Source organism: Dermochelys coriacea, chromosome 8 (genome assembly GCF_009764565.3).
Source record: "Dermochelys coriacea isolate rDerCor1 chromosome 8, rDerCor1.pri.v4, whole genome shotgun sequence".
NCBI lineage: Eukaryota > Metazoa > Chordata > Testudines > Dermochelyidae > Dermochelys > Dermochelys coriacea.
The window spans coordinates 52,936,889-52,961,103 of record NC_050075.1 but is presented as its reverse complement, the minus strand read 5'-3'; the positions used below and the strand labels follow the sequence as shown (position 1 = coordinate 52,961,103).

The window sequence follows — 24,215 nt, the reverse complement described above, 5'->3', positions numbered from 1 at the left end:
AATTACTTCTGTATTACCCATCAGCCATTTTTATCCTTATTACTCTCTACTTGATTTCAAGGGATTTTTGGTTGAGATAACTCTACCAAAAAACCAAGAAGCACAGTAATTGCTGAGAAGGATGATTAAGATGAGGGTATTGACTTCTACATATGTTAATTTTTTTAAAGATGGAGGTCTTAATTCGATAACCTTAGAATCTAGATCTCCCTAATTTTTTAAGGGGCAGATTTCATTCTATTATACTCAGCTCCGTTTATTTGTAATGCAACAGTGATATATGGCATAGTATTAACCCTGTTGCAACAAATTTCTCAGTGCAAATACAGGGGAATCCAGGGCCTCTTATTCTGACTGAATTAATTACTCTTTTTTATGAGAATAATAAACTACTAAGAATGCTGAAGGGTTTTTACTGAACTTTCTCCCCATAATATTTATATTAAATTGACACTACTTTAGATGTGTATTAATCAACAGTGAACAACAGGCAGCCCTTTAGCCCACAGTAAAGTGGGAATTAAGTTAAAATTACACTGCGTTCAGGAAATAGCCGGTGTCACTTCATTGGTACATCTAACTTATTTATATGACACACTCAAAGAATTGTGACCCAGTAAAGTAAATTGCTCCATCCTAACACTTCCCTGTCTTCATTCTTTCACAGTAATGTAGACTGTGGGACTGCTGACTTGCTGCGCTGTTTTAGAAATGGCTAACAAAAAAAGGGGCAGATTCAGCTCTGTGCACGCTTTGCCGTTCAGCAAAATGTTTTTGAGTGTCACAGCTGCACTAACTGTGTTGTGATCTTTGGTGCCATTAAGCTGATTATGTCTGCACAAGGACTCATCCAACTAATCCTGCAATATTGAAACTGGTAGCTTTACATTTTAACACAATTTAAAAAAAAAAAAAGAAAATTCAGGCAGTTCAACTTTATTGGACACTGAAAATGGATCAAGCTATCACAGGAGTCCACTTTTTTTGAATGTTTGGTTAATGCAGGAAGCTAGAATATATTAGTGGACTCAATGTATTAATGAACTCGTGCTTGGGAGAGGTCTCTTAATTCATTAGTGCTTTACAGTGTTTGGAATAATTTAGGCTGGATAGTCTGGTTTTGGGCTACTTACCTCCCTGTGTTAAAGTTGTATTTTTGCACCATGTAATGTTTTTTGTTTGTTTGCGTAGGCATATCCTGTGAAGGCAGCAGCTCTGCACCTGGACATGACTCCACTCAGAGAGAGTTAATAGTGAGATAACTTTATTTGTGTTATGTTGTAGCTTCTAAAAAAAAAAAACTGTACCACAAGTTAGAATAAAGCATTTTTTTCTGAGCTCTAAATGCCTATACATTCAGTTAAACGTATCTTGTAAGACAATCTCTTGGGGATTCTCAATAATATTACAGTTAGTGTCTAACAGTGGACAAGAAATAAAAAGGAAAAGGGCAAATGAAGGAGAATATTTGAAAGATATGATAGAACATATTGGACATAGTTCTTGTGAATATGACTTACGCCCCGGAGAGTAATTTTACAACATGGGTACTGAATCTAGGGGTCTTGACCACTTTTCCCTTCCCGTACTGCTAAATGAGAAGAGGAGATCATTGCTAGATTGGTGAGGGGTCCCAGTGTGGAAAAGTTTGAAAACCCCACTGACTTGCATAGAAAAAAATCCGCATGTTCTCCTATAGGGTCTGGGCATAGGATTGGGAATTCAGTCTCCTGAGTTCTAATCCCAGCTGTATGATTTGCTCTCTGTATAACCTTGGGTAAATCACTTAACCTTTCTGTATCTAACATGGGAATAATACATACATATATCCAAGGATTACTAAATCAATAGTTGTAAAGCTCTGCTATATATAAGTGCTAAATAACATTAATAAATGTCCTGGAACCTTGCACAGGACATTGAAGGTACATCTGCATATCTGCTACACAAATTGATAGGTTCTTTTCTGAGACTTGTGGGCCAGAGGTGGACAGAAAAGGAAAGATTGTTTTTGGAGGGGTTTATCAAAGAACTGCCTATACCACATGCCAGTAGAAAGCTCTTTAATACAACTTTTCCACTTAACATGCTCCCCATTGCTTACAGTCAGCAAAAAGATTAGATTCTGTGCTACCACAGAGGACGTTGCATGATTAAAACCCCCTTTTAAAAATTAATATGTGTCGTAGCTCTGTAGCACTGTTCCTTTTAACAGAGAAGCGTATTTTCTCCTGAGCACTCAATGTGTGAAAAACACCAAATGAAACTATCTATCTCTTTCAGAGTTTTATCCTGCTGCCCATCACCATGGAATCTGGCACCTTCCCTTTAAAATAAGTAGCAGTAGTGAAGTCCCTAGTGGACACCATGGTGCCTCTGGCACTTCTCCCTTTACAGTGTCAGAACTCTGCTTGGGGTAGGGTGTTTTTTTGGGTGGCGGGGTGAAGGAATAGAATCATAGAATATCAGGGTTGGAAGATGGGAGTTGGACAATAAAAAGGGTGTTCAAATTGCGTACCTTATGGTGGAAAGGCTTTTTCATTAATTGCTTTGAAAATTAGAACTGAGACCTTAAATTGATATCGGAAACTGATTGAGAGCCAGTGGAGGGACTTGACACTTCTGAGATGTACTCACAGTGGCCTGAGCCATGAAGAAGGAAAGCAGCCACATTCTGTGCCAGCTGGCGCCTGTGCATCATCGTCACATTCAGCTTCAGATGCAGTGAATTTCAGTAATCCAGCCTGGAAGTGACAAATGCATTGATTGCTGTGGTCAGTGCCTTGTCCAGGAGGGAAGGGATAAAGTTTCCTAGCAAGCTGGAGGTGGAAACTGATGCTACCTGGTCATCCAAGCTTAGTGTGGAATTCCCGGACTCTGAGGCTTCATACCACTCTGATAAATGGGGATTATATGCTGTCAGTGGAAGGTGGAGACAACATCTTGTCAGTTCTTTGACATATTTCCCCATTCGAACTGAGCTCCTTTGGTAACCTGAAAGGCAAAGGAAATGATGCTACCTCTTAACCTATACCACAACTGTTTCCTGTGAGTAAATCTTTGCATTTAATGGGATCAATCCTGCAAGGTGCATCTGAAGTCATGGGATATCAGAATCTTGCATATGTAATCCAATGTTATCTTGCTTTGCTATAGAGCCTTTCCTCAGCACAGCACTTTAGATTTAAAACTTTTATTAAAGTTAATGTTTAAAATCAAATTTACACAAGTTAAGAGGGAACGTACTGTATATCTGAGGTTGGGCTTGCGTTATGCGGGATTGCCCAACTCATGCTGCAACCCTCAGTCATGTGAGTAGTCTTACTGCAACTGTTGAACGAGTAGGGATTTGGCCAGCCCCATATAGATGGTACCAAGGCTAAAAGAAAAAGATGCACGAGTAGGGATTTGCTAGATCAGGCTATACGGACAGAAATTATACACTATTGAAGTTCTGTGACAGCTGTTCAGCAGCACTACCCAACAATGTAGGACAGGAAGTGAAAATGACTGCCATGTTACTTTTGTTGCCATGATCTTTCTTCTTAGAGCTGAACTCAGTGAAGGCCAAAGTGATGTTTTCAGTGATCCTCCAGCTGTTTTATTCTGCAGACCATAGGCCAAATTCTCTGCTGGTGGAATTCCATTGAAGTCAGTGAGGAAAATATTGGACTTGTGATTTTTTGTGTTGTTTATTTCTGAAGAGAGCATGAACATTTAAAAAAAGAAAGGGGAAGTAAGTGTTTTGCTTCATCTTTTAAAGTAGATATTCAGGTATTATCTGGTCTTTTTTTTCCTGGCAGATGTAAAGTAGTTTATGAAACCACACATCAAGGAAGTGCTGGTTTAGAGAAATGTTTTTTATTTAGGTTATATAAAACTCTGGGTTTATTTTTTGGTTTTGTTAACACTTATTTAAGTCAAATGCCAGACAAACAGTTGGAAGAAAACCTATCCTGTTAAAAATTCAGCCCCCTAATCCTTTCAGTTGATGGCAGACAGTGCCCTCCTTTTGGTATTGCTAAGTCTTACAAAGGAGACTTTCAATGCAATAGGGCTAACCTGACTTGACATTACTGATATTTCTAATCTTGAAAAAGGAGAAAACTTTCATGTTTTATTTGAACATCATGAAGAAGGCAAAAGAGTCACAAACCCAATCTCCTTTCCTCCCTTGTTCAGAGTGACCTTTTAAAATATCGATCCTTTCATGGATCATGATTTCCCTCCCAACTTCCTAGTCTCCCTATTGTTTGGTTCTCAAAACTTTTCACATTGTGAACCACCACAAAGAGCTCCAAAGGCCTGATTTGATTAAAAGAACCACTGCTGTGGCATATCTCTGCATTTACAGGCAGCATAATCATGCCCCTCTTCTTGCAGCCTCGCCAATCCATGTCAGTTTTTTCTCCTGGGATAATTGGGTCCTGATTTTTTATTAGTGTTTGCAAGGAAATAGAAACAGATGGATTTTTAAAGCATTTATCATTCTTCCCTTCTCTTAGTGCTGCTGTGTTTTAAGGAATAGATTCAGCATGTTTTACCAAAGCTGCTCACTGTGTCTGATGTTACGATAGTTGGAAATAGATATAGTTTCAAGCCTTTCACAACAATACTTCTGGGGCATCTAAAAGATTTTCATGTTGTTAGGACATACATTATATATTAAGAGCTGTGGACTCTTAGTGTTTGAAAATTAACTGTTCTAATCTCTTCATTCTGACTCTTCTGTGCAATTTTCTTCACTACCCTTCTGCACTCCTGACTTGCCGTATTGATAGCTGCTGAACTTTAATCAGAGGGATGGAACGCACCGTCTCCTCTAAATCTTGCTCTCCCCATTGAAGTTTTGCAGATGGGTCACTAGCAAGTGCCACAGAAGCAAGCTATGTAGGCCAATTGGTAAACAGAGTAAGGCACCTTCTCCAGATAGCTAGGCTTTACTGCTCACGAACCCATAGTACCTTGCATTGTTTCTAAAGTTCAATCTCTGACATAGCAGTTCAGAGCACTGCTGCCATACTGCAGGCTAGATCATTGTGTGTTTTAGATTGTGATGATAATACTTTGCAGCTTGACAACATTTTCCATCCAAGGATGTCAACCATTGGCTTTGGAAACCTAGTGAGTTAAACTTGCAAGACTCCTGTGAGGAAGGTGGGTGGTGTTATCTGTGATTTACAGATGGGGAAACTGAGGGACTGACTTATTCAAGTGCTCACACTGTTTGTGGCAAATCTAAGAATGAAACTCAGATCACTTTCTCCCAGTGCTGTGCCTTTAACTACAAGATCATCCTTCCCCAATAATGCATTAGACAGTCCATTACAAGCATTTTCGTCACAAGGACTTGTGTTGTGCTGCATGTTGTATTGGTTGCCTAGTGATTGGCTCTTCTAAATGTGCTTTTCAGTTAAAAAAAAAAAAAAAAAACATTTTTGCCCTGTCACTGAAAGTGGAATTGTGATGGTTTCGATGAGCACTAATGTGCTTTTCCTGCACCATAGCTGAGAATCTGGAGAAATTTAGAAGGCTTGATTAGAACTGGACACGCATTTCCGCAATTGAATCTGATTGTGGAAATTAGAAAGGGGCTCATTTTGGCCAAAATAATGCAAACACCTGTGTCAGCCATGTTATGCTCAATTTGTTGAACTGCTAAAACATCAAGATAATCCCTTTAGATTATCCATGTAATTCCTAGTGAATATTTATTTATAAAATGACTGCCATGCTGTTAACCATTAACACAAGTTGGTAATGCAACTCACAGCTGCTGGAGTTGTCATTTGTCAGTGGGTTTTTTTGTATTTTTTAATTTTCCAAGCTATTGCCATCTTAATCCCATGAGCTCACCTCTAATAACAGTAAAGGGTATGAGCTGCCTTTGCCGTGCGAGCTGCCACTTGAGGATGGCTTGTTCCTAAGGAGAACTCCTAATGGAATTCAAGGCTTTTTCTGAGGGTGTTCATTACGCAGCCTTCATGGGTTGCTTGTGGGAGGATGAAGTGTGCTGTGGGTTCAAGGACACGCTCCCAGTTTAATGTGCACAGGCATGCTCCTGCTCGCTCTCTGATTGGCAAGGTTAACGCTGAGAGGTGCTGAGAGGCTGCAGCTTTTTAAACTGATTTGATTAGAACCACTACTTTATCCCCTTCACTCCCCCCGCTCCCAATACCACCACCTCCTGATCCTTTTAACACAGCCCTTGGTCCAATAACCATTCGTTCTGATTCCCTCTCCCCCACATAAACACACCTTTTTTTTTCCTGTTTTCATGGTGAATTTTGACATTTTGTAAAATAGATTAAGAAACCCTAAAGGGAGGATTAGGAGGCAATATCTTAGTCTCATGAATGCGTTTTTCTCTGACTAGTTGAAAGTCTATTCCTCTCTCCTGCATAGTAGTGCTCGTTGACAGCTGTCGATGCATGGGGGACTGGAGCACAAGTCAGGCTCTGACCTCTGGTTGGGCAGAGGGGTTGAGCCTTACTGAAGTGAACAGTTCAAAGTGGCAGCTACTGTTTGTGATTTCACTCCTGTCTGTAAACAGTGCTTTGTGTACTATGGGTCCCTCCTTACCACAGAAGTGACCTGTGTAGTAAATGGTGTCAAGAGCTGTACTTACCCCTCCAAGCTGCCCTGGTGGGTGTATGTGGGAGACAGAGGATTACTAGACTTCCAAGTGCTACTGGGAAATGTATTGATGTGTCACGCCGGGAGCAGCAGGTCTGCCAATGCCAATCTTTTCTCATGATAATATCATTTTCTTAACCACCCTACTTTTATTGTTTTTCCCTTTCCTTGCATAACTTACCATGTTCCGTCTTTCAAAACAAGCAAACGCTCACAACACACAAACCACAAAAAAAACAAAAAAAACAAAAACAGGACTAACACTGATTGAGGACTCTAGACTTCGTTGCTCGTCTTTGAAGGTCTATTGCTGATGTTGGTTTCTAGAGAGAGTTGTCGATCATACTAACAGGGCCTGAATAATGGTCTAAGTTAATAGTAGTTAAAATAAATAGTTGGAATTGCTTGGGGAAGAGAAGTAATCTTCAGGTACACTGCTCGCAGTATGGCTAACAGTGCAGCATCATTTTGAAATGGATAGAAGAAATAGCTTTGGCTTTAAAGCTCACGGCATCTACAGAAAGCAGTGTTAAATTTAGCCAGGCCCAGTCTCTGATGAACAGATCACTCTGTTTCTATCTTTAATGTATGTTCCTGGGAGAGCAGTTGGTCCATAAGAGATAAGAGGGCTAAGTGGTGCAATTGACAAATGCATTAACTACTTACTTTTGTGAACCAGCCTAGGTTCAAAATTTTGATTGTCACAAATGAAAACAATGTGGATGGTCTCATCTTAGTTACTAGTGACCACTTGTGCATGGACACTAACAGTTTTCAGCAGTGCTGTCAGCATCTGCTCGGGAGAGGTCCAGGCTAGTTCTCTGAGAACGGGAAAATCTTCATATAAACTCATGCACTATATCTGTCTTGAATCATGCTATCAGTACTTCATGTGTTTGTGCACATCATTCGTACACACCCTAACGTTTTAAATCCCCAGACTATCCTATCTAAATATTAAGCTAGCTTTTGTCATCTTTCAAATACTCTTGTGAAACTTGGAGCCTCGTACTACTGTATGCAATAGCATCCTGCCAAGAGGATGACAGAAAACCTTTTCCATTGCTGCATCAGCACTCTGGTTTGTGGGAGGGAGCCCTCTTTCAACTACACTATGCTTGTTTATGAAAAAAATCCAAAATCACATACCAAAATCAGGGGCGAGAGGTCAACATCGCTGAGTTTCCACATTTTTTTAAAATGAGATGCAGAATAACTGATGCATGAAATATTTGGAATGGGGGTAACCGCCCCATACTTTGCATGTGTGCTTCAGCTCTGCAGAAAGGCATTACAGCTGAATCTGTGGGATTCACCGCTAACTGCTGCAGGGACCTAACTCCACGCACAGAGGACTAAGCGTGCAAAACCACCTCTAGTGAAGTAATATAAACAGCACAGAATAAAAACCATCCCCTACACAATTTATTAAACCTTGACATACTGCATTACTTAAGAGTTATTGGGGAGAATTAAAACCCTTTTGACTGGGTTTTGCAATGCAGGGGAAATTTTAGTGACATTTAAAAGGTTTCTCTTGTGTTCCTCTAATGGGATAAATAAAAAAGGCTTGTTTTAGACCAGCAAATGGGGGGACAATCCAATTTCCCTGATTCCATCAAGACACTTTTAAAGCATTAGCTTGTGTAGTTTAGGGGGGAAAAAAAAAAAAGACTGACCCCTCTGCCTGATGGCTTTGAAAAGTGTCCTGATGTGTAGGTATTTACCCAACACAGCACACTTAGTTATGGCAGCATATTTTCTTGGAGGAAGACTTCCATCAGGCCCAAATAAACATGTTAGTTTATTATTGAACTATCTTAGCAGATAGATATCTGAGCTGTACCATCTCCCTGGTAGTAAAAACCTGATTCAGAAAGGTGACTATGAAGGAAACACAGCAGACAGTTTATTATTTACCCCAGCGTTACTTACATTTCTGCTGTACCTATCATCAGAACAATTGCACTAACACATTAAAGCAGTGCTTCTTAATATTTGTACATCTAGTGTCAAAAAAAGAAAGTTGCATCTGATAGAAATATCTGTTATGTTAGAATGTACCCAGAGGGTGCTCTTAATTATACATTTTTAAATAGCATTTTGGTAAATGTTTCCCCTTCCCCACACTGAACACTTTATTTGCTGTTGGTATTTGTTTCTGTCAGTCAAAAAGATTAATGTATCAACACTTATTTTAGAGGGACTGCATGGCTCTGGGGATTGGTAATGGGAGAACAGAGCCTTTCACCTCTAGGTCACTGGTTCAACTGTGGCCCTAGTCAATGGTGACTGAAACTACTTACCATCTGCTTCTGTTCAGTGCTCTACCATATGTGAAATGAGTTGATCTCAGTTCTGTACTTAGTGGACAGATGTCTATATCACAACAGGCTCCCTCGTTGGTTGTCTCAGTAGGAGATTGAAGCACACATGACCCAACTTTCTACTCATCCCTACAGGTGGACCACACTCCCAGTGTTAAGCTTGGGCTACACTAGAAAATTAGGTCGGTTTAGCTATGTCGCTCAGGGGTGTGAAAAATCCACACCTCTGAATAGTGTAGTTAAGATTACCTAAATCCTAGTGTAGACAGGGCTAGGTTGTTGGAAGAATTCTTTCATCGATTTAACTACAGTCTCTCGGGAAGGTAGATTACTACACTGACAGGAGAACCCGTTTTTGCTAAAATGCCTTTAGGTGTCATATAAACAACAAAACTGTACGGGATTTAGAATGGAAACTGAAACTTCATCCTTAACTTGTGCATATTGCAACCTAACTCTGCCCTAAGATACATGCACATTGTCACTTCAGAAATGGGAGACTTGGGTCTTTATGCCTGCACATCTTTCTCAAAAGAATGTAAGTGTATCAGAATGTCCTTTCCTAACAAAGATTAACTGTAAAGAGGGATTACCACACTAGTTTCTAAGTATATACTGAAGTGAAAGTACACGTGGAATCTGTGCAGTACAGCTCCAGTCATCTCGTACTTTGAGATTACACATGGTCCCTTCAATTATCTGTGTCCTCCTAAAAAGGAATCTTTTAATTTTAGATTGATACCAAATCAAGAACCTTGATTCAGACTCCCAACAAACTTTCATTTCAGATAAAATGGAACCTGGACCCCAATTTACCCTGATTTTGGTTTTGCAAAACCCAAACCTGGCTTAATGAGGTTTTGCAGAACAAAACCAAAGCATTTTATCCAAGCCTTCCCAATTTGGGTAGTTTGGTTTTACAAAATCAAAACCAGGGTGGTTTTATATGGGTTCCAGTTTATCCAAACTGATGAAGATTTGTGAAACCAAAACATGGTACCCTAAAGCTGTCTTATGGTTAATTTGAAGAGCATGTAAGGAAGTTGAATTTCTTCAGGGCTCTTACTTAGCTCTTAATATGGTTGCAAAATTTCAACTCATCGTCTCTTCAGCCCAGCTATCTGAGGCAATATATGGTTGGAACCTGAATCCAAAGCCAACTCATTGATTCAAACACAGCAACATTTCATTAGCATTCAGCCAGTTCAAAATCATTCTTTGCCCACCCAGCAGTAACCAGCATTTTATTTTTTATGGCTGCCAAAATTGTCTTAAAAAGGCAAATTTAAAGTAAGATGAAGTGCTTTGAAGATGTGAGATGGTGAAAAATGCTAAATTATAGTATAATTTAATTATTAAAAATGTAACATTTCCTTTGGATTTGCACAGGACTGGGTGGTTGATTCTCCTGAAGGAGAGAGAGCCTGTACAAAACGATGAACTCTAAAATCTAAAATGAGCTTGAGTTTGTTTCAAAGTTGGGGAGTGCTCAGGTGGACTGAATGGGGACAGCAGTACTCCCTTGAGCCCTGCTCAGTCCCCTACAGCCTTCTTTAAGCTGCTACATATACCAGCCCTTCAACATATACCTCACCTTCTGTTTTAATCAGCTACAGTAAGTGGTACGTTGACCTGCTAGTTGGTATTGGATATTGTTCGGCTGGGCTTTCACTCCATTTTCAGCATCTTGGTAGTGAGCAGAGGGGGGCATATTGAGGAGAATAGTGTATGTTTGATAGGGCAGCGTGGCCGTGGTTTCAGTTAATCTCTCCACTCCATTCCCCACATGCTGCCCTGATATCCGACAGCCGGTCCGATATGGGCACTGTGCCAGTGGTGACTTTACAGGCTTTGTGGCAGAGATTATTTAAAGGAGATTAACCCTTCTAAACCCCTTAGATTTTAATTATTTCTGTATGTATTTATAAAACCTGCAGCCTGCTAGTTCCAGGGCACAACTGTCTGAGTACCCATCCTTAACCTGGTTTCACAAATGTATAATGCAACTGCATTACAAGACAGGGTCTGGGTTGGTTTTGTTTTGTTTATGTATTGCCTTTCTATAATAGTTCACATCTGGGGATAAAAATGAAACAACGTGGCTTCAAATGATAAAAAAGTGCTAATAATCTGACTGACTTTGAAACACTAATATTAACACTGCATTAATTGAATCATTTGGTTGGTGTCCTATTATTCATTAAGTGCTTTCTAGTGTTGGGCAAGGCGCTCTTTCATTAATCCAGACTGTTGCTTCCCCCCATCCCCTTTATTCTAAGCATTGAGCTCCTTGTTTCTCTCTGAAGGACTCTCTCTTAATATGTGGCTCCCTTTATATTTGATATATTGGCATGGTTTAGGCAGGTCTGAGGTTTTTGCTGCCATCTCATTGCAGATCTTCTGTACAGATAGTGTGCATATAAAACATATAAATGTTGTAAAACACTGAAATCTAGAGCTCTTCTGTTGCCTCCAGGTGCTGTTCAAAGAGAAAGAGAAGGGTATTAGATGGGAATCAAGCTTCCTGGCTTACCCTGTGTGGTTTCTTAGCTAGACCTGGGACAGTTTATTTTTAAGAGGGTAAGGGGTTTGGGGTTTTTTATTGGTGAACTGGAGTGGCCTATTCTTCTAAAAATATGAGCTATATAATCCCAAATAAATTGACAATAATAACTTTCAGTTTGCAGAGTTAAATGTGGTCTAGCTAGTCTCTGGTGAGAATTGCCAAATGGGGTAGAAAGAATCTCTGTATAAGCTATTCATATGGGGTAGCGGATCAAACAAACTCTACAGACCACATTTTTAAATAGATTCCAATCTGGCCACCAGTTTTGCATCCCCGTTTTTCAACATCAGTTAATAGTACCTAAATGTCTGTCTACCTGATTTTTAAACAGAAAAATAGAGGACACTTGTGAAAACGGTCTTTTGAATTAGTATTTAGTGGTTCTTCCTACTCTAGAAATGTTGGAAAAATAAAGTCTCTTTGGATGCATTTCTTAAAACCTGAGATTGGGCGTTTGTTCTTGTCCCTAGCTGACCCCTGAGGAAAAAAAAAATAAAAATCTCAGGTTTTAGGATTCCATGAGTAAATTCTGCTCTTGGAGATTCTGTGTAGGTACTTGGCCCCCATTGCTGTAGTATTTGAGCACTTCGCAAATACTAATTTCTATTCACAACTTCCCTGTGAGGTAAAAGGGCATTAATATCTCCATTGTAGAGATGGTGCACTGAAACTCTGAGTGTGAGTGATTTGTCCAAGGCCATACAGAAAGTCTGTGGCAGAGCTAGGCATTGAATCTAGGTCTCCTGGGTCCCAGTTATATTCCACAGGATCTGTCTTCCTCCCCTATCCTGATCCTGGCCAGGAGCAAGCAGAGAAAAAGAAGGAGGAGAATACAGTTTCATCAGCATCTGTCCCAGAATATACAGTCTGATGCTTCTCACTGGCCAGATTCTGTCATTCAGATAAAACTGTGTTCTTAAAAGACACGTAGTGATATTTGTATACCTTAGAATAATAACTATAAAGATAATGAGTTTTCACCAACTTCTTGGCTGCATTGAGTATTTTCTTTCCCAGGGTACAGTAAAATAGAAAAATCAAGATCTCAGTGCAAGTATCTTTCCAGGCTACCACTTTTACGGAAGATAGAAAGGAACCATCTAGTAGCAAGCGGATGATTAGTCAAACTATGCCCATATATTAATATATGTTTCCACTCAAATGGCTATGATCTTGAATTGAAACTGCCGAGCTCTGAATTCAGACCCACACTGCTGGGGAAACAAAGGGTTAAATTTTCAAGCTGTAGAAGCAGATTGTGTTTTCCTTCTATGATTTGGGCTGACAAGACATCAGTATTCTATTCATCTGTTGGGAATTAGGCTGTTAATCCAATCAATGACTCTCGAGTGAGCTGCAGCCTGCCTCCCCCACTGGGGAACAATCGGATCAGACGGTAGATTGTTTAAGAGCACAACGCTGTCCCAGTGTCAGGTGGAATTCTCCAGCATTCCCTGGTGAATTGGGGATGGGGAAAGCTGTCTCAGCCCATTTATCCTGCTCCTTAAATAACCAGGTATTTGCCTCATCCATACTAAAGCGATAAGCAATAGGCGAATGCAATAGGGAGCCACTAACTTTACCATGGGTGAGGGGAGGGAATTTCCCTGAGAAGTGATATCTGAGTCTTTCTGTTCATTAATGTATTTCTTCAAAGGCAAGAGAGATTCTTGTTTAGTTTGTTCAGTGTAATTTGGATATTATTCCTCAGTAATTGTTCTTGTGAAGTTCTGCACAGGCTTGGCATCTTCTGCAGCCTTGTGAGACTGTTGGTGAGCTATTTGATAGTGGTGCCTTTCCAAATATGTCTAGAATTCTTTTTCTCTGAATGGTTAAGGAAACACAAGGCTTTTGTATCATACCAACATGCTTTGCCTGCAGAACATTGAAATGGCATGAGCTGTGATGATGCATGGTTCCATAGGTAACACGAAGCAGAAAATGCTCATGAAAGCAATTTCCCAGTTAAACCAAAAAGCAGCTTTACAGGGTCATCGCATTCTGCCCCTTTCCTAAATGCATTCTGGATAATCAGTGCAAATGAGTTTGAAAATACAAAGTATTATAAATGGAAGATATGATAATATAGTACCTTTAAACCATGCCCAGAAGGCTTCAGAGATGCTTCACAAACTACTGTATAAATTCAGGTTTCAGAGTAGCAGCCATGTTAGTCTGTATTCGCAAAAAGAAAAGGAGTACTTGTGGCACCTTAGAGACTAAAAAATTTATTTAATTCAGAAAATCACTTCATCCACCAAATAAATGCAGCCACCTCTGAGGTGGAACATGGTTACTGTTCAGCCATGTGGAGAAACACCTCACAACAGCTTGTGTTGAGTAGTAATGATGAATAATATCCAGCTGAAATGGCACAGGGGAATTCAGGTATCATGATAAGTACTTTATCAGCTAGACTGAAAATCTGGGGATTGGGTTGGGATAAATAACTTGGAGGCTTCAGCTTCTCAGGCCAGTGAAGTTTGGTGCATCAACACATAGGGGTTTCAAGAGGAGGATACTGGGCATTGCATTCTCTCAGAACTGTCAAAGCTGCTCTGAAAACTAGATGCAGTGTGCCCTTGTTGCCAAGAAGGCCAATGGCATTTTGGGATGTATAAGTAGGGGCATAGCGAGCAGATCGAGGGACGTGATCGTTCCCCTCTATTCGACACTGGTGAGGCCTCATCTGGAGTACTGTGTCCAGTTTTGGGCCCCACACTACAGGAAGGATGTGGATAAATTGGAAAGAGTACAAAGAAGGGCAACGAAAATGATTAGGGGTCTAGAGCACATGACTTATGAGGAGAGGCTGAGGGAGCTGGGATTGTTTAGTCTGCAGAAGAGAAGAATGAGGGGGGATTTGATAGCTGCTTTCAACTACCTGAAAGGGGGTTTCAAAGAGGATGGCTCTAGACTGTTCTCAATGGTAGCAGATGACAGAACGAGGAGTAATGGTCTCAAGTTGCAATGGGGGAGGTTTAGATTGGATATTAGGAAAAACTTTTTCACTAAGAGGGTGGTGAAACACTGGAATGCGTTACCTAGGGAGGTGGTAGAATCTCCTTCCTTAGAGGTTTTTAAGGTCAGGCTTGACAAAGCCCTGGCTGGGATGATTTAACTGGGACTTGGTCCTGCTTTGAGCAGGGGGTTGGACTAGATGACCTTCTGGGGTCCCTTCCAACCCTGATATTCTATGATTCTATGATTCTATGCAAAAAAACCCCACCTAGATTGGCAGCAGTATGTGGCTAAGAGAACAATATAAGAATAGTGGTCCCCAGAATGAAGGAACTCCAGCTCTCAGGGTGGCGGTTAAAAGGTTTCAGTGTTTCTTTCTCTCACGTTACAGTTTTAAAACAAACGAAAGGTAATCCAGTTTTCTTTTCAGTAGTGAGCTCTGCTTTACACCACCATTACAAATATACTAGCTGCTTCTCTATGCGGGTCTAAGTTAGCTGTGCATCTCCCTCTTGGTCTGTCCAGATACCAGGTAGCTGAAAGATTTGATTGCTCATCAATCTTATGGCATATGTCAGGGGTAGTCAAACTGCGGCTCGCCTCTTTTACAATTAAAGTGTGGCTTGTGGACCCACACACACACACACTCTCTCTCTCTCTCTCTTTCTCTCTCTCTCCCCCTCTTCCCCCCCACTCTGACCAGGAGCTGGGGAGCTCAAGGCTTTTGCCCTGCATAGGGTGGTGGGGCTAGTGGCTTCTGCCAGAAACAATTGGTGCCTGCTGAGAGTGGGGGGCACAATTTAAAGGTTCAGGCCCATCAACAGCTTGAGTCAGTCACATCCCAGGCCCTTCCCTGCAGCTCCTATGGGTTAGCTCTGGGTGGAGAGGCAGTGGCAAACAGCTGGAAGCTGCAGAAAGGTGCTACTGTGTTAGCTCTGCAGGGGGCAGCAGCAAAAGCAGCAGCTCACCCTGTAGCTCCCAGCTGTTTCCGCTGCCTCTCCCCACCACTGCAGCTCCCAGCTTGCCAGCTCTGGCAGCTGCCATGCAAGGAGGGGGCCCTGTGGTACCATGTGACCAAGTGGGGCCAGCAAACCCTGGCAAAAATTGGGGGGGGTGACCCCACATGCCCCCCTCATGTTGCCTCTCTGCCAAGTGGGGAGGGTTGTCTCAGGGCTTCATCCCTCTGGGGTGTACCTGCTGGGACTCAGGGCTTCAGCAGGAGCAGGGCTGAAGCCCTAGCAGGTGCCCCTGTGGGGCTGAGGCCCCAAGACCCCCCTCACCAGGCTGAAGCCCTGAGCCCTGGCAGGTGCACCCTAACTCTTAAATTTCTTAAGATGCTCATATGTGGCTGCCAGTAAGTTTGGTCACCCTGGCATATGTGATCCTGCCCTAGTTAATCTGGTTTATCTTTAACCTACACCCAAAAAAACTGGTTGGGAGGTGAGTTACAAACTGATTGGGAGTTCAGAGTTTTGACTCTACCTGTCAGCTTTGTGTCCAGGCCTTCCTTACCCCCATAGGTGCCTCTACTATTACACTTCTGCTCAGTGTGAGAGCCTCATAAAATACCCCGGTTATCATCATGCAGATCCCAGAGGACAGCAGTCATGCAGTCACCCAACAACATACTTCAGTGCAATCTAGTAATAATCATTAACATTTATACAGTGCATCACAAATATTGACTTAATCAGTGTAATACGGAGCACTCAGTCTAAAGCAGCAGGTAAAACTGAGCAGTCACAAGTGTATTTTCCTTCCGTTAAATCAAAAATAGATGAAGTTCTGCTTCATTGTCCTAGAGTCAGCAATATTTGGGATTACAGGCACTGTTAAGTGAAGAATACCATGCTGCATAAAGTCAAGAGCATTGTACCAAAGCAGTGTGGTTTAAAAGGTGCTGGATTGACTACTCTTGAGACTGAGAAATTCCCTAGTCATCCACAAAACAGAGATAGTCCAGGAAACTTCTCCTGCTCTACCCCAACCAGGGGACCATCTCCAGGTGTGAGAGATCATTCCATTGGTCTCCAAGGCCCTTATCCTTTCCATTGAGTAACATGGTGGTTTTGTGGTATGGGCATGTGTCCACTTGTTAAGAATTTTTTTTGTAAGCGTACGTTTCAAAATAAAGGGGGAAAGTCTTCTGTTTTGTATAGTGTGTAACGTGTGCATGTATTCCATTTAAGAGGAATATAAACATCATGGTACCAAACATTCAAGCCTCCATTTTTACACATTTGCATCCATTGTAACTCAGCTACCAAATCTGACTGGACAAATGTGGGTTTTGCTTGTACTAACAGGATGCATGTCCACTTTTGCAAGCACAATGTGCAAAAAGGAACACAAAAATAAAGGTTGTGTTAAGGCCAGCTGAAAATGTAGCTCATGTAGTTCACATTGATTGCATTAGTCTGTGTTTTTTTATTTTGCTTGTTGGTGTATGTTTGCATGTAAATTCTGATATGTTTCGAGGCCTCATCCATTTAGGAGATAGGAATTTCATGGGGAGAAAATAAAATATGAGATGAAAGTAAATTGTTGGGACGCTAAAGCCTAATGTGGAAATGAATAAAAAGTAAAACATTTTTTAAAGGTAGGGAAAAATATTTTCCTTTCTATTTTTCACTTTCCTGGCTTGAGTAGTTCTGTGCCAGGTGTTTGCAAAGATCTATACTTGCGGCTCACAAGTGCCATTTCTCATTTAGATCCCTTCTTATTCTAGCCCATTTTATACACTAACCTTCTAAAGATTTAGTGTAAATATTTATCTTTTCACCAGCCAATCCCCAGTGCTCTTGAAATGCTCTTACCTCGTGCAATCCCTGCCAACATTTGAAATCTATAAATGGATGCACCTTTTGAGTCCATAGAAATGAATGGAAAAAGTGAAGCTCTGTCTGTGGGGACAGAGTTGAGAAAATGATACTGTAACATAAAATTTAAAAAGAGCTTGCCCTGCTTCAATGGGAATAGCTAGCAAGTATGTCTCATGCTGTGTGTGTCACGCTCAGAAGTGGGCAGTGCTCATTAGTTAGAAAGGGAGCAAGAAGAGTGGAACAGTTGCATTCTGTGTGAGTGCTTGTGAGCCGAAATACAGATACCATGTATCCATTCGTATGAATAATGCAACAATTAAAGGTATGCCCAAGTCAAAACCCCACATTTGAACTCATGCCCTCTTTCCTCTTCCTTCAAAGTCTGGGTTCGTGGAGATATAGCTCCCAAGTTTTGCAGCTCATACTCATCTCTAACTGCAGAATGAACATAGGTGTTGAAATTGAAAGGGAGAATCTGTACAGAACCTTTCATTCCCATACATCCAGGAGAACTATTTACTAATTCTGATCAGATTAAACAAATTGAATCTATAGAGAGACTGGTTTTAGACTGTATTTGCCTCAGGACAGTGATTGTGCCTCCTCCTTCATATGGAATGCACCTGCTGTGTTTTAGAGCTTGCCACAGTATAGCTGAAAAATAAGAATACTGCAGGTCTCTGAAGAAAGATTGTGTTTACATAACTCTATACAAAAACCTATACGATGACACTGTTAGGGTTGAGGATTGAAAAGTCAGTAAATGCTCATGTGAAGGTTCCACATCCTTCTCACTTTGTGAGAACAGCAAGTTCAGCCACTGTGTTTTAAAGTGTGCAGCAGTCCCCCTGCGTCCCTATGCACCTTCAAAGGTTTGCAGGGGCTGAGCCAAAAGCTACTATGGTGCCCCGAATCAGCCCACGTGCACCTTTAGTAACTTGTAGCCCCTAAAGCTTTACTTTGTTTTTGAGTGCAGTTATGTAAAAAAATAAAAATAATTCTACATTTGTAAATTGCACTTTCATGATAAAGAGAATGCAATACAGTACTTGTATGAGGTGAATTGAAAAATACAATTTCTTATTTTTACAGTGCAAATATTTGTAATCAAAAATAATTATATAAAGTGAGTACTGTGCACTTGTATTCTGTGTTATAATTGAAATCAGTATATTTGAAAATGTAGAAAAACATCAAAAATATTTATAATAAATTTAAATTAGTATTCTGTTATAGTTTAACAGTGCAATTAAAACTCTGATTTATCGTGACTATTTTTTAATCTTGTGATTAATTACAATTATTTTTTTATCGTTTGACAGCCGTAGTTTTTACAGTAAATATTGTTACAAAAATTCCCCAAGATAAGCATGGGGTGCAAACACTCATGCAATTCTATCTCCTGTTATGTTAAATTGATGTGCAGTAGTTGGAGGTGCCACTTATTTGATAAGACAGTTGGCCCATCTGCACTTTAAACATCATCTTGTCTTGATTTTTTTTGGGCGGGGGCTTACATTACTCATGAGCACAACAAAATCCTGTTATCCAAAAAGGTGCTCATTGGTAGTTGGATTTTCCTCTGGTGACAACTGTTGCAGACACTGAACACTATGAGATTACTGGATCCTCTGTTTGTGTGTGTTTTGATGATTTTTGTGAACCTTTGAGATTTTTTTTTTTTAAGAGGCAGGTCAGATCATTGTGGAACGGCCAATTCCAGTGTAACACAGTGGTTCCCAAAAAGTAAGCACTTACAAGCATCTGTATTACAGTATATGTATATTTTTTAACCAGTAGTCATAATACACCAAGGCAACTTCCTTCCCCTGGTCAATCTTCTCATTTAGTTTAGGGATTCCTTGTGGTGCCGGAAAATGAGCACACACCTTTCAAATCTAATTCCTCTGTGCTGTTCTGTTGAATTTGCATCATATACTAGTTTGCAGGATGGGTGCTTTTTTATGTCACTTAGATAATCTAGAGTATTTCTCTGCAGGTGACTGGTTTCAGGCTCTCCCCCACCCTTCTTGTCCACAGCTAGAGTCAAGACTCCTCGGGTTTAACTTTCTATAAAATGATGAAAAAACAGAGGGGAGATTGATATACACATTGATCTCCCCTCTGTTTTTTCCACCAAATGCATCCGATGAAGTGAGCTGTAGCTCACGAAAGCTTATGCTCTAACAAATTTTTAGTCTCTAAGGTGTGCCACAAGTACTCCTTTTCTTTTTGCGAATACAGACTAACACAGCTGCTACTCTGAAACCTATAAAATGATGGTAGCTGCTTATTCTGTAACTTCATGCTGGAGATGTACTAAACTGTCCTTTGATTGTTTAAAGGTCAATATACTCTTATTAATTTTGTGACTGTGTAGAAAAAGAATCAGTGATGTTAGATTTAGAGGTTGGAGACAGCGTAAGATTTTCAGAACAGATGTTTGTGTTCAGGAAACATGTTCTATCTAAACACTAGGGATCCCACATGTTTACCATCCTAGTGATACCCTGGGTACTGTTCTGTGGCCTGAATGCTGTAAGGAGTCAAGTACTTCCTTTTCAGAGTAGCAGCCGTGTTAGTCTGTATTCGCAAAAAGAAAAGGAGTACTTGTGGCACCTTAGAGACTAACAAATTTATTAGAGCATAAGCTTTCGTGAGCTTTCGTGATGCATTCCGATGAAGTGAGCTGTAGCTCACGAAAGCTTATGCTCTAATAAATTTGTTAGTCTCTAAGGTGCCACAAGTACTCTTTTCTTTTTGCAAGTACTTCCTTTGTGACACTGAGCATCTGCCTTCATTTCCCATAGACTTCATATGGGATGTTTAACACCTTGCAAAATCAAGTCCTTGCTCTTATAGGTTGGAGGGAAAGGGCATTTGGCCCCGAGGCATGTGTGGGTACAACAGATGCTGCCTGTGTTTTTGCACCAGCAGCCCCAGACCTCTGGAATGGCCTTTCTTCTGCTTTGAGAAAAGCCATAGAATCGGCTCTTCCAGACCTTATTTGCTAAAGCATTTGGCAAATTTTCATGTTTTAAATCTAGTCTTAACTGCATTGTAGTTTTTGAAACACTTAGAATGCTGTGGCTAATAGGTACCACATAGATAACATGATTTATTGTTATAATACATAGTTTTACTAGGAGGAAAAGTTTTCATCTCCTTTCAAATCCATGCAGCCATAGCTGTCTATCTACCATGGCTAAGTGTAACAAAAGGATGTAAAATGTGCTGCACAAATTCAGAGCCCGAGAATTGACATTATGCTGTGCGGGTGAAAGCTTGGAATGGAACATAATGTTTTCCATAATTTGTGTGTGAGGAAGTGGTGGTCAATTTTGGATTCACTGGCTTTCTCAGACATTTTGCTGCATATTTGTCTTTCATTTATTTGTGTTTTCTGTATTTTTCCTGAGGGTTTTTTTTTCCGTCTTCCTGTACTGGCTCTGCCACTGATTCACTTGGGTCCAGTCACTAAACCTCTCTGTTTCTCGTTTCCTTCATCTGTAAAGTGGGGGTATCATTCACCAGAGGCTGTGGGAGAGATTCATTAGGATGGCACTTTGAAAGTATAGCACAAACTGTGTAGAAAGCTAAATATTAGTGCTTTGAGTTGGACTTTTCTCCCTTTTGTATAATGTCACTTATTTGGTTGTGTTGACTTCTTTTTTTTCTTTTCTTTTTTTTCCAACCTTTGACTTTCATGTGACTCCATTAAAAATCTTACACAATGATATCCAGGTAGAAGATCACAACTGCTTACATGGAAAGCAAATATTAGGAAATTAATATATGTGGATTTAATGTGGATTAGCAGACAGAAAATGGGGGGAACTGGTGGTATCTGATCAACCAAATTTCTAGGGACCACAGTTTGGGAACATGTGGTATCGACATAAATTTCTATCGAATTACCAGTTTCAGCATTTATCAATAGACTCTAGGTCTTGTGGATAGTTACAGTTCCATATAAATTACATTTAGGCAATCCTTTAAGATAAAGCAGAGGGAGAGGGATATAAATAACAATGACAAACATCCCTCCTCTGGCTTGGTCACTTGAAATGAAACAAACAAATAAAAATCATAATCAATTTAAATGGAGAAAAATGAACTGAGTCTAGTTGCAAAGTAGATAAGTAAAATCTTTCACTTACTCCTCCACGGCATTCATTTCCATTTGGTTATATGTATTCCTTGTTACAGATTTCAAACTAGGATTGCAAAACTCCCATGGTGCTGACTCAGCAGCCTCCTGTCAGGATCACACAGAAGCAGCTTTCAGAGTAGCAGCTGTGTTAGTCTGTATTCGCAAAAAAGAAAAGGAGTACTTGTGGCACCTTAGAGACTAACACATTTGAGCATAAGCTTTCAGCTCACGAAAGCTTATGCTCAAATAAATTTGTTAGTCTCTAAGGTGCCACAAGTACTCCTTTTCTTTTTACAGAAGCAGCTGTGGTCCTGTACAGCTAGTTATAGTGGCGGCCGTTGTGGAGTTTTTTATAGTCCTTTCACCTGAAAACTTATGACAAATAATATCCAAGTGAATTATAACTGCCGATGTGTTTATAACTTATTAGCGGAGCTCACAAAGAGGATTATCAAATTGCCGGCGAATTTAAAGCTCTCCAGGCTAGTTTGTGGCATTTAACCTCAGCCAGAAATAGGGGGCAGAGTGGAGCCCACCACACCAGGAGAGACGTGGCTCGGTGATCACCTTTCCCCCAGAGTCCCAGAGAGCATAGTAGGTAGAACCTGCTGCACTATCTGGTGCAACCTGCTCTCATCTCTTTAGGAGGTCATCATTGCCAGCCTCTGTTGCCCATTTGGGGCACTATGGAAAGGGACAGTCTGGCCCGTTGTGCAGTAAAAGTTACATTTGTATTGCATTGTAATTACTTAGTGGCTTTTTTGTGCTTACATATATTTCAGCAGGTTGAGATGTGGAAAATGTGTAGATCCCTGCATTAAAAAGACTGGCTGGGGTTAATTTCAAGAATGCCTCTGTACTTCTTGATTCATTGTAAAACAGTGAGTGTTTCAGGAAGGCTAATAATATTAGATGATAATCATATCATGTTATTTCCCCAACTAGAACTGTGATACGTATGTCCATGGCACTATCTGTAATTAGTTTTCAGGTAGGAGCACCTTACGTTGAAGGATCAGAATTGCTGTATCTTTAGTCAAGCACTATGTCTCTCCAGCACATAGCAGCTGGACACACAACTTTCATTTGTCATGGTGCCACAAGAAGACAAATCAAAAAGAGATTGGGAACAGTCAGGGCATTTCAAGGCCCTAATGAGTGACCGTAGCTTAGGCTTTTTCAATTTCACTGGATTAAAAATTGTCATGGAGAAAATAAAAATCATAAGCCGAATATCTAAAAACTCTAACCTGGAATAGCGTTTGGCTAGCGTTCAGATTCGGGAAAAATCACAGTGTAAATAATAGATTCTGTTTCTAGAACAGTGAATTAAAAGTTCTTTTAAAAATAACTTTTTAATTAAAGAAAAGCTTCTCTGAGGCTGAGACTTAAACTCAATTCTGGGAATAAGACATTCCAAACAAATGTCTTTAGAACCCAGCTTTGGTGAGAGTCTCATGGAACAACATTTTACGCAGACCTCTAGAATAAGAACAAAAGTATATAGAATTTCTGTTAGCATGGGACATATACTGTAAGTCACTGGTCTCCAATCTTTTTGCGCACAAGATCACTTTTAGAATTTTAAGATCAACCCAGGAACTACCCCACCCCTTCCCGAGGCCCCGCCCCACTCACTCCATTCCCCCCTTCCTCCATCGTTTGCTCTTCCCCACCCTCACTCACTTTCACCAGGCTGGGGCAGGGAGTCGGGTTGTAGGAGGGGGTGCAGGCTCTGGGCTGGGGCCAAGGAGTTCGGAGTGCAGAACAGGGTGAGGGGTCTGGAGGGAGTTTAGGTGCAGGAGGGGGCTCTGGGCTGGGGCAGGGGGTTGGGGTGCAGGAGGGGGTGCGAGATGCAGGCTCCGGCTGGGAGGCGCTTAACACAGGCGACTCCCAGCCAGCGGCACAGCAGGGCTCAGGCAGGCTGCCTGCCTGCCCTGGCCCCACACTGCTCCCGGAAGCAGCTGGCTGCTGGAACATCTCTGCAGCCCCTGGGGAGGAGGGGGGTAGCGGCTCTCCATGTGCTGCCCACACCCGCAAGCACAGCCCCCGCCCACGTTCCTGACATTGGTAACTGTGGGGACAGTGCTGGGGGCGGGGGCAGCGTGCGGGGCTGCAGAGACGTGCCAGCAGCCAGCTGCTTCCGGGAGCAACGTGGGACCACGGCAGGCAGGCAGCCTGCCTGAGCCCCGCTGCGCCACCCGCCTTTAGCAACCCAGAGATCACGATCAACTGGCAGAGGCTCCAGGATCGACCAGTCGATCGCAATCGATGGGTTGGTAACCACTGCAGTAAGTAGTTTTGAGGTTGTTGAGCTTATTAGTACTATATCTGAAGGGAATTCTTCCAGGATGCCTAAGTCATCAACTCACCTCCTTTCATTTGGTTAGTGTAACCCACATCCCCTACCCCAAAACACACACACACACACACACACACACACACAGCATATATTAAACTCTGCCTTTCCAATAATTCATTTGTACTGTCCCCGCCTCTTCATCTCCAGTCATTTCCAATATCTTGCTGAAGTCAGTGCAGTCTTTGTAGCTTCCAAAGCAAGCATGTTCTTGAGAACCTCTCTGTGGCTCTAAATCTGGTCTGTTGTCTTGTTAGGTCTTGTCTACATTGTTTACAAAATTAAGTTGACCTAAGTTATGTCAGCTTACAGCCACCACAGTAATTACATTGATTTTACATGTCCACAGTACGCTTCTTGTGTCAGCTGTGCACATCCTCACCAGGAGCGC

General features: G+C 41.2%; 1 protein-coding gene across 2 annotated transcripts in view; it reads left to right on the top strand.

The window, feature by feature from the left end:
• The window catches only part of ACBD6 (acyl-CoA binding domain containing 6), a 138,612-nt gene that overhangs the window by 100,639 nt on the left and 13,758 nt on the right, over positions 1-24,215 (top strand). Inside the window, exon 7 of one of the 2 annotated variants that reach the window (XM_038413634.2) lies at positions 1,192-1,253. The exons of the other annotated variant lie outside the window; for it this stretch is intronic. Within the exon in view, the coding sequence (XP_038269562.1) occupies positions 1,192-1,251 (60 nt within the window). The 3' untranslated portion in view covers positions 1,252-1,253. The remainder of the gene's footprint in view (positions 1-1,191; positions 1,254-24,215) is intronic. 2 annotated transcript variants of the gene reach the window in all.